Here is an 11,758-nt window from a genome sequence, read left to right as displayed (position 1 = left end):
ACTAAGAGAAACTCCGTATGATAAATATAACCAAACTAATGCATGATATCCAAGCAAACCTTACAACTTGCTTAACCTCTTACAGCAGAACAATTCGATAACTGCCTGCGTTCATTGCTTATCAAACATGCCTCAGCAATCAAGCGCAGATGATCAGTTCAAGTGTTCTCCGTGGTATAGCAGTCTTAGGGACCAGCTGCGTACTGCTACAAGAGACCGCCGCAAAGCTGAGAGGCTTTGGCTTTCCAACAGACTAATTGTTCATAAGCAAATCTACAAAGCCGCTAAGAACGTCACAAACGCAGTCCATGCAGCGAAATCGGCCCACTACAGTACTAAGATCACGGAAATTTCATGTGCAAAGACCTATTCGAGATTACTAACAAGCTAATGTCAAGGAACAAATGTACACCACTTCTAACTAACTTCTCTACAGTCGACCTTCCGGACCTGTTTGCAAATTTCGTCCGTGACAAAGTACAAACCATTAGAGATAAGCTTGACAACACAGTTTCAGTTGATTCATCGTCACTATACATTTGCGATACAGAATTTCAGCGGAAACCATTAGCAGCATTCGAACCTGTCTCTATGGATATGAAAAGAAAGAAAGAAAAAAACTACCACTCAATAACTATACCATTTCTCACTCTATGCGAATGTGTGTACGTCAAAATGTCCAGGTGAGAAAATATTTTGTTTTGGTCAGTTTCAAGACGCGAACAATAATGGCACAGTTACGTATTTGATGTGGCAAGAAGAAATGTTACGTTACACAACACAGGATTTTAAGTTCACACTCCAGTCAGTCTGCACTGCAATGGTAAAAACGCAAGAGCCTAGGCAAAACAATGCGTCAGTCGTTAAAAGCAATTTTATTGAGCACACCTATTTTCTACCAACCGCTCCGGTGGCTTAGTGGTTAGAGCGTCCGCCTTGGATGCGGGAGGACGTGGGTTCGATCCCCGGCCGATTCATACCAAAGACTTACAAAAATGGTACTAACAGCTGCCTCGCTTGGCGCTTAGCATTATGAGGTTAGTGTTAGGACTGGTCGGCCTGGTGTCAGGATAATGTGACTGGATGGGACATCATGCTACATGTGTGCGGCATGATGCCCCAATGCTAGACATCACTATAAACTGTCACGCTGCAGACATCGTAGTGATATGACTGAAAAATTGTTAAAGCTACGTTAAAAATCCAAACCACACACACACATATTTTCTACCACCTTAGCTTCGAATCTCTTTCGTTCGCGCCTCGCACAGTGACAAAATCAGACGTATTTTTCTGCGCCTGACCACTACACTACTTGCTTTGAATTCAGAACCAAACAAATTTGTAAGCGACTTCATTGGCTAACATATATTTTCCACCGCCTTAGCTTCAAATCGTTTTCAGTTGTTATTCGCACCGCGAGATGATCAGACGTGTTATTCTGTACCTGACCACTAGTCACTTCACAAACAATAAAACTAATGCACAATCGTACGATGTGCGACTCGTGGAAATAATCATAGCATGTTTGCATGTACTATTTGTGAGAACTTTACAATCGACGATTTTGGCAGAATGATTTTAGAAGGCTATGTCTCCATTCCACTCTTGTGATATTTTACATTAGTGGGTTTTTTCCTATAAGAGTAATTACTTCAATGAGATGTGTGTTTTTGAAATTTCGCAAGGAAAATATACCATAAAAATGCAAGATTCGTAATATTTTTAAAAGCATGAATAACATCTCTCTTTCTCTCCGTCATAGTAATTTTCACTGAAAGCTAATTGCATCTGTTCCAGTTAGATGATACCTCTCCAAAATTGTGACCAGTAGTCACCATAATTACGCGAACTGTTCCGTTTGTCATGTATTTTTTTCCCAGAAACGTACACCCTAAAAATTGTAGAACGATTTTTTTCTTCTACAATCAGTAAATGGTTGGATGAAATAAAATCTTGCGTTAACTTGAGTTTGTACAACTCGGGGTATCTTAGTTTTATCCTATTTTGGCACTGCAATGTGTCACTGAAAAAAATTCTAACATTAGATCTACTGTTTTTCAGAAAGGCAACAAACACACCTCTTTCTCAAGAATGACGCGAGTGACATTGCACTGTATAACCCTGACTATGGTTAACTCTGAACTGTAAAACTAAAATATGCGTTCAGAAAAATATGTAACAATATTCGACCCATTTTCTCTCCTATTTTCTCTCAGTTTAGACTGTGGATAGAACAAGACGCGTTTTGGTGCTGTTTTTTTTTTTTTGTTTTTTCTTTTCTTCTTCCGCCCTTAGATTTGTGAACATTTTGCAACATTGTTTGTAGCGTGTGCTGCGAAACACAGGACATCTCTTAAATTTGGGATATTTACAGCAAATGTTAAGAAGTCAGTCGACAATAAACATCACACTACCTTTGTATGAAATGGATAAATGAATGAAAACAATGACCATTTTTCGCATAGAATGTATGGTTGTCTTCATTATCTTTGTCCTGTAATACCGCAAAAAATAACAGAACCAAAAATGAAGTCCTACGTTTGTATTTTGTTCGCTTTTTTCACAATTCTTTCTTTCTGTAATGTTAAGTCTGTCCGCACATCTCTAAAATCACTCCAGACTAAAGTGCCGCCCGTTCTACTCTCACCCGATGCAATAAGCTATCAGGCCTATGGGACTTGTGTGCGTGTGCATGCGTGCGTCTGTGTGTTATGAAGATTATGTTTTACAATCAACATGCCCGAAACGGAGGAGGCGAAAAGACCATCGGAACGTATCCAGTGGATGGTTGGGACTTAGAAAACCCAAAGATCGTGTACGAGTTGAACGGTTGTTAATTTCACGGATGTCTTCTCTGCTACCTGAACGTGACACTAAAAATCAGTTTTTGCAACGGACCCTGGAAGACTTGTACTAGGCCATTTGTCAGCGGCGCTTGAAGTTAGAACAGCAAGGATACCAAATGGTGAAAATGTGGGAACGCGAGTAAGAACGCCGTTTGAAAACCGATCCCGAGTTTAAACGCATCGTGGAAAGTTACAAGTTGATGGACCAACTGATCCCGAGGGACAGTTTGTACGGAGGAAGGACAAATGCCACCTGTTTGCTGTACCAAGCCGACGAGGAGAAAGGAGAATAAATCAAATACTTGGACATGTGTTCGCTGTATCCTTACGTGTGCAAATAGTGTCACTTTCCTTCAGGCCACCCGCAATTGCTGACGGAGCACACTGACCTGGACAACATTCAACAATACGAAGGGTTGATCAAGTGCAAAGTCTTGCCTCCCACTGACTTGTATCATCCCATTTTACATCACCATTGCCAAGAAAAACTTAACGTTTCGCCTTGTGCCGTACTTGTGCCGAAACGTGCAATCAAGATCGACCTTGTCAGCACACCCAGGAAGAACCTCCTTGACGGGAACGTGGGTCAGCGTGGAATTGTTCAAAGCTCTGGACATGGGATACCAACTGTTAGAAGTGTACGAAATTTACCACTTTCCCGAGACAGAACAATACCACAAGGGCGACGAAACTCATAAATGCATTTTCGCAGACTACGTGGATGCCTTTTTAAAACTGAAACAAGAAGCCAGCGGCTATCCTTCCTGGTGCCACACTCCCGGAGACCAAACGAAATTCAAAGAGAAATACTGGGAGCAGGAAGGCATCACTTTAAACCACATCGAGAAAAACGAAGGAAGGCGATCGTTTGCCAGAGTGATGTTAAATTCTTTGTGGTGCGAAATGGCACAGCGACTGTGTTTCTCCAAGACAGAGTATTTGACGGAAGCTTCTCGTTACTTCAAGATGATTCACGACAAAGCCAAATACATGAAACACGAGGACGTCGTTCGTGAGGATTTGATCCTGGTCAATTACTACGAAGAACTGGACTTTGTACAAGCCGATGAATTTGGAAATGTCATCATTGCAGCCTACGAGACAGCCCATGCTCGCTTAAAATTGTACGAAACTTTAGAACTGTTAGGTGATCGAGTCCTGTACTTTGACACGGACAGATGCATCTACATCGATCGCCTGGGTCAACGTCACCCTGATATCGAAGGAGACCGTTTAGGAGCCTGGACAGACGAACACCCCGACGACAAGATTCTAAGTTTTGCTAGTGGCGGCCCTAAAACTTACGGCTATGAATACCGGGACAAACAAGGAGAAATGCACACCGAGTGTGAAGTAAAAGGATTGACTCCCAATTATCGCAACAATCGAGTGGTGAACTTTGGCGTATTGAAAGAAGCCTTGCAGTCTGAGCAGTATGGAAACTTTAAAGTGACCACGTACAAACCGCACAAGATTGTACGTTTACCCACTCACCAAATCGTCAGTAGCCCCTTGGAAAAACTGTATCAAATCGTGTACCAGAAGCGATCGAGGCTTCCCAACCACTTCACTTTGTCGTGCGGTCACGTCGATATTGGTCAGCATATAAAAAGGGAAAATGTGCAAGACAGATAGTTCATTGTCACTACCAACGTCAATCGAGAAAAATGAATGCTTTCAAACAGCAAGTATCGAGCGTAAGACTCAAGTCGAACGAGAAACTCTAGTGTGATTCTATTCCTCACGATCACATCGCGAATGCAGTACCATATCTTAGTTATTTATGTACTAATACCATGACAAACTACGTGCAACCAGTGCAACTTCCAGACCACAAAACTTTACCTTATGCATGCTGATATCACCCAGTATAAAACGGGACGACTTCCAAGAACGACACTTCATTGCGATGACAAGCGACGAGAAAGATGAATCACTCTACGCAGATGAAAAAAGAGAAGGAACAAACATCATTGACCTCTTTCACCACCATACCGTCACAGCAAAGTGCGTACAAGAAGGGGAAGGATTCATTAGTTCCAATGGAGTATTTTAGCATTCAAATGACTCAAACAGCGACCTCGAGAAAATTTAGGACGACAACTTATACCTAAACGGTGTAATTTAAAGACTTCGTGTCTGACGTTCCAGCAGAGGAAGTAGCAGGTTTCATTACGGACCTACTTGACTCACCGTTAGAGGAACTCAAATGTCATTGCCTAGTCAAAGATCGAGGTCGTTTGAGCCTATCTATGTATCATGACGGTTTGAACTCGCCTGTATGTCTCTGGTTTAGCACACCTGCAGAACTAACGTCTTCCAAACTTTTGAGGGCTATAGAAGAGGTGCAGACGATGAGAAAAATTTGACATCACCGATGGAAAAGTTACCATTCATATGGCATACTTTGGGAAGAAGACGATGACTGCACTTAATCTGCTTACTTATAAGTGTACCTAGCACGATGGACATAACAGCAGATTTACGAATGAAAGGGAATACGTGAAGGGAAACATCTACGCTGGAACACAAATGATAGCTGACCAGATTTTAAACGTGTATGACGGATAGAGAGAGAAACATGAACTTTGTCCTATTTGATTGGTTGTTACTTGTTTTGTTTTAACTTTTTCTTATAATTGAACTTTTAATATAAATACGTTGTATATGAAGTGATTTTAGAAAGGCGTGAACTTTAATTTTAAACAGTAGTCTACTAGAACCAAGAAGTAAATAACTCGTAAATAGGTTTGTTTCATGTCCAAATGTTTATGTATTAAATGGATAGTGCTTAGACCAGGCCCATTTATATACTTGAAAAACTGTTTTGAATCCATACAATAGACTTTTTTCGAGTATCTATTCTATGCGTGAGTATTTTTTGTTGTTGAACATTTCTGTTCTCTTTTCTGTGTGTTTGAATGTGTATTTGTTTGTTTCTGTATGCCTATGTTTGTCTCTATCAACCCTTTGTCCCTACAAATACATTTTACCCTATAAAAAGTTTTGATCCTATAAATTCCATGATGCCACCCAATGTTCAATTCCCATTGACCTCCAGATGACATTCCCATGTTAAATTCCCATTGTCACATAAGTGCAAACCCCCTATTTTAATGTTAAAGTCCCATTGTCGCTAAAGTGACTCCTTAACTACTGACAGGTAACTAGACTGAAATAAGTAAATGAGCCAAACAAATCAGGTAGGGAATGTCTTAAAACTGCACCACTGAACTTCCATCTCTACTCCATCATAATCGAATTTTGAGTGGAAAAACACATTTTTTTTTCTTCAAAATTGATTATGATCCACCAGTAATGTTCTTTACGCTGCATTCCTTGAATATTCACACATCATCCCAACAATTACGAACCATTTCACTGTACAAAATAACCACTTATAACCGCCGAAATCTACAGATCCCACTTTACTATATTTCACCTATAGCCGCCATTACTGTAATCCCCCATGATAGGCCGTACACGGCGAGCAGAGGTCTCACTGGACAGTTTATCTGGTGAATTTTCATCCGACAATGACCTATTGCAGAAAAATCAGAATAATTTTACACTGAAGATACAAATAAAAACAAACTAATGATTTTTGTAGAAAACATACATGTGAGATTTTGACTGCGGCAATCAGGTTAATTCCTAATGCAACTTTTGGCTTTTATATTGAACCAACACTGCCACCAACCCCTCTTTTTACATTCATTGTTGACAGGAAAGAGCTATTTTCAATATTTTCCTGTGACAAGGCAGCTAAAAGAATCAGTATGTGCCTTATGCATGCATCAAGTTCACTAGTACGATAACAAATTAGCATACTTTTCATCACCCCTCAACCATCTAGATTTTTAGATATTTACCTCTGTAGCAGACACATGTAAATACGTAAGCCAAGTCGGCTGCTCATTTGCAGCCCAAGTTACGCATTTGATCTCCAATGCTCGTCTGTGAAAGCAGTCACCAGCAAGCCAACCCATTTCCAAGCCTAACTCAAAGTAAATCTCAACCACATTACAGATTTAACTTCTGTGTGAATTTATAAATGCTAGGCTTGTGATAACTAGGTTCATGCCTTCTACCTTAAAAATTAGGTGGGTGTCAAAATACGAAACTATCCAGTGAGACCAGAATGTTTGGTGAATAAAAAAAACCGGGAAGACCCACCGACCCACAGCAAGCTCTTGGCAAGCGTTCTCACTAGACCAACACATAGATCTCCTTTTTCTATATTGGTTTTTTTTTATTTGTTGTGTTTTGGGGGTTTTATTGGTTTTTTTTCTTCTTCTTCTTTTGATGTTACTGGTAACGAATGTCAACCAGGCCGGACCGTATTTCATACTGAAGCTTTCACCCTCCAATCAGCTCTGACTATCGGACGTTCGAGAGTTAAAAATAAATTTATTTCGAGTGACTTTGTATGTGAATCTTTCAGAACACTTATATTTTGTTTTCATTAATTCCTGTCCAAACAGAACACCCGTGTATTCATCATTTACTAACCTTTTTGTTTTTAAACTGCTGACGCAAGAGTGGAAAACAACATCGTCACTCTTGCCTTGGAGTGATGTTGCCTTCCACGTATGCGTCAGCAATTTAAAAATAAGTCAGTAAATGGTGTATAATATGTTCTGTTCTGACAGGGATCAATGCTAAAAAAGTTAGTGCTCTGAAGGATGTAATGCCATGGATCAAAACAAGAGGCATCCGCATACAAAGGTCACTCGAAACAAATGTATTGCTCGCGAGCGTCCAATAGTCAGAACTGATTGGAGGGTGAAAGCTTCAGTATGAAATACCGCCCGGCCCGGCCCAGCCCGGTTGGTCTCCGTTTCCAGTAATATCAGAAATAAGTGGACATCTACTTGTTGGTCTAGAGTTCTCACATACCCATACTGTCTGGAGTCTAGATTCGAACCCACGCAGACGCCAAGTGAGACGTGAATGATCTTTAAAACCGATCGCCTTAGACCTCTCTGCCTTGACTGACAAATAACGGTATTATTTCATTCGTCAAAATGACACTTCATAAAAACTACAAAAAAAAAAATAATAAAAAATTCTGCAATCATTCCATGTGAAAATATATATTTATTGGCGAAATATAAGAATTGATCGAATGAAGACAGGTATGAAAAACAAATTAAAATGGAGCACAATCATTGTCATAACACCCCTTTAAAAATGCATTACGTATTTTCCATGTATATACGCTTCGCTTGGTGTCACAAACTGATAACAAAAAATATCCAAGGTTTAAAAAAAAGAAAGAAAGAATGCATATAATTATAGGCAAGATGCAAATAAAGTGACATAATAGAAGAAATAAAATACTGACAGAACCAGTTTTCATAACCATACCGGTGTGAGGACATAAGTAATGAAATGTATACAGAAACTGAAAAACAGATATGCACTTCGGTCTTTATAAACATGTTAGTGTCAAATATTGAACAATATCTTGTCTTTTTAATATTTTTATATAACAGTTTTAGTGCCCACTTATGTTTATAGCCACGTGCGATATTTTCTTACATTTAATGGCGAAGAAAATGAAATTTATAATTTGGCACAAACATAAAAAAATATCAACTAATTAGTCCAAGAAGTGAACAAACCTAGGGAACAATGTATATCACAATATTACACAAACGGCTGACTGAGACCGATCGGAATAGTCCTCGCTGTGATGTGTTATTGCAGGCTCTGTTATTTTAATATTTTCCACATTTTTTAACATATAAAGTATGTGTTTGTGACCGTATTTGATTGCAGCTCCATACAGGGATAATGGAAAATAGGGCTCAAAGTAACTCTCTCGATGTGATATATCTTTTGTTGTCATATCTATGTCGAAATGATCAATAAGTCCCTTCATTTTGTCCTCGTCTCCGGCGATTGTCGCATGAGCAAATTCGATAGTGCTTTCGTTGTCAAGAAGCATTTTGGTTATTTTCTCATCCACACCTTTCTCTTTTGCGAATTCCACTAGCGTTTTTTCGTTTCGACATATGTTTATCCGGCACCATGATTTTACCAGAATGTTAACTTTGAATGCCTTGTTTTCCGCGACAGGTATCCAGTATCCTGGGGCAAATTTTCGGTATCGTTCCAAAGTTTCGCATTCAGTGAATCCTCCGTATTTACTTATCAAATGTTCATCATCTTCTATGTGACAGGTGGCGCCACATTTGATGAGTGCGACCATGAGTTCCAACAGCATTCCTTTGATGGACAGGTGCAATGGTGACCTTCCATCAGCATCCAGGTGATCAAGTAAAATGTTGGCATTAGATAACTGATAAATGATGGGTACATATTTCGTTTCCGTGATTGGGTAGGCTACCGTCATAATTAAATGTAAATATCCCATTCCGGTTTTGGAACAAACTTGATTCACATTTTCGCCTTGTTTAATATAATGCAGCACTTTTTCCGGATTTCTCTCGAATATTCCTTGAAATATTCCAGTGGAAGAAAATTCGGTATCAAAATTTAATTTTTCACTTCCCATATTAAGGGATCAAATTATATTGCAAATATGTCGTTTTTTATATTTGTTCCATTTCACTAACGTAAACACTCGAAGAAGGCATAAATACATAAACTTTTCAATTCAAATGAACCAGAATAGCGTGAAATACAATTCTATACAATTCCCACCTTTTCTAAGCAAAACTGCTTCGCAAGATAGCATGTCATCGGCTTTTAATACAAGTGTCACACTTCTAATATGCTTAACTATGAACTGTTGTTCCTAGGCCGTTTAAAATATAACGTAAAATCTATAATTCCGAAGTACTTGTAAGCCAGTCAAAGAAGCATGGAAAAAATCTTTGAGGAAATGCTATAAACCATAGGAACATAATGCCATAATTTAGCTACAAAGACATTGTAACGTTTAATCGATGGGTTCTATTTAAATTGCGGTAAATAATTTGTAGTATGCAGAGTCTAATATCGGGAAACATTACGTTACAATTCGTCTATCGAATTGCACAGATTTATCAATTTATAAAATGTACCCCAAACAAAATGTCACTTGTCAGGGCGTGACATAGTAATATGAACAAATTATCTCAGATTAAGATGTAATTCATTCCTTATTGGACAGTATATTAAGACAAAAGTCATTTAAAACACCATCTTTAAGTTTAGATTAAAACAATATGAAATCCAAAGATCTCTCTAAAAAGCAAAACACAAAATACTATCGTCTAAAGTTTGATCTCTTTAGCATGGATGCAAGAAATATATGAAGGTCACTTTTATCCAAAGCATCTAGAACTGATGGTTTTGGCATGTGCAACAAATGATTTTACATTGGAAGATACAGACTCATTCAGAATTAAAGTATTATACACTTTCTTGGAAAACAACCCGGTTTGATCAATGGATCCTCAGGAATATAAGCTCAAATCATCAAGAATGTTCCAGCTGTTTTTCTTTCTCTTTGCTTTCCTTTTCTTCTGGCTTGCACGGTTTGTTAAGTTTTGAGACTTGTTTGTTAGCAATTATAGGAAACCCATGCCAGTTTGAATCTAAAAATATACATTACCGATCAAAGTGATGTCGGCGGCTTCCTTCACATTTAATCACTTAGATTCGACCAATGTCGGCCACAGGAAGCCAAGGGGGTACTGGTTACCCATCCTGACATTGACAGCATATATATGATAGTTCAAGTAGGAACTCTTATATAACTGTTACACAGAACATATATAGATTCCGATAAAAGTTTCAGTTTTCTCTTTGAAATTTCGTTTTCATTCACACAGTACCATAGTTCATTGTGTATGTATTCCCTTTCCAATTTAGCAATCTACCGATGAAAACTAGAATGAACACATTTTGTATACATTTGTAAACACATTTGTATACATACTTTCTTTTCCTGTTATGTTAATCGCCAAAACTATGGGTACAAATATCACCGTGTGGACGGATTCATCCGAAGAGAAAACAAATCAATTCCTATCTTGTCATTATCCATATTCACTTCCCATAGAACACAGCAATTCAGATGTGACAAAAGCTTTGAAGAGTCGCGGGAAGACGGGACAAAAATGTATTTCTCGTCGGTAAATCAATACAGAGTCCCAATTCCTAGTGATTGATGAATTCTCGTTTAAAGTAACGGCATAAACCGATCAAACTGATCGATTAAGTTGCAGCTCAGACCTTGCCAAAACATTAACATCGCAGTTAGACTATATGTGGGTCGGGATTTACCTGGAATAGGTAAATACCTAGTAAAGAGGCGTTGAATACACGTCAGCTATATACGCTACTAGTCAATGAATACTGGAGTTTAACACAATTGAAATTATCTTACCCTTTGAAACGCCGCTGACCCTGTTGCGTGTCAAAATTGCTAGGATCGAGTCTGCCACTAATATTAAAAGGAACAAAATGTAGGTAAAAATGGACATGTCAAATGTACAGGATAAGTGCCAGTATATTTTAATGGTTTTAGAACGGCTAACTTGTCATTTATTAATCAGTATAAAGAGTTTGGGTCCGGAATATTGGAACAAAAAGGGTGCCAGAAAAAAAAAATGTATTGCTTGTCCCAGCATGTTCTAGTCCGTCGATGTAAAGCTTTTTGCTGTTAGGGGAGTACACATTTGGTGTTTGTCGTTAAGTAGCGGACTTACCTTTGTAGCGGAGTTGACTATGCAGTGACGCATGGTTCGTCTGAAATTCGTGCAAGGCAAAGCTTAGTAGCTGTATAAAAGTGCCATTACATTCTTGTTGCAATTTATATATTTTATCACTCTCTATCAAGCATATTAAAAACCTGATGGCCTGAACAAAACGGGATGGGGGGGGGGGGGGGGGGCTATGCAAGTACTGAAACACTAAGAGTAAACAGGTGGCAATTTTCAATGAATACAGTG

General features: G+C 38.8%; 1 protein-coding gene across 1 annotated transcript; it reads right to left on the bottom strand.

Moving 5' to 3' along the window:
* Positions 1-8,270: 8,270 nt before the first annotated feature.
* Positions 8,271-11,111, bottom strand: LOC149796431 (uncharacterized). Its single transcript, XM_089960225.1, has one exon. The coding sequence runs from the start codon at positions 9,370-9,372 to the stop codon at positions 8,494-8,496; it is 879 nt and encodes a 292-aa protein (XP_089816351.1). The 5' UTR covers positions 9,373-11,111; the 3' UTR covers positions 8,271-8,493.
* Positions 11,112-11,758: the final 647 nt, after the last annotated feature.

Source organism: Sinohyriopsis cumingii, chromosome 6, assembly GCF_028554795.1.
Source record: "Sinohyriopsis cumingii isolate HCF-2022 chromosome 6, ASM2855479v2, whole genome shotgun sequence".
In the NCBI taxonomy this organism is placed as follows: Eukaryota; Metazoa; Mollusca; class Bivalvia; order Unionida; family Unionidae; genus Sinohyriopsis; species Sinohyriopsis cumingii.
This window is presented reverse-complemented; position numbering and strand designations above follow the sequence as displayed.

What these genes read in the sequence shown, in the direction of transcription:
- LOC149796431 (XM_089960225.1), bottom strand. Translation starts at nt 9,372, where the DNA reads ATGGGAAGTGAAAAATTAAATTTTGATACCGAATTTTCTTCCACTGGA.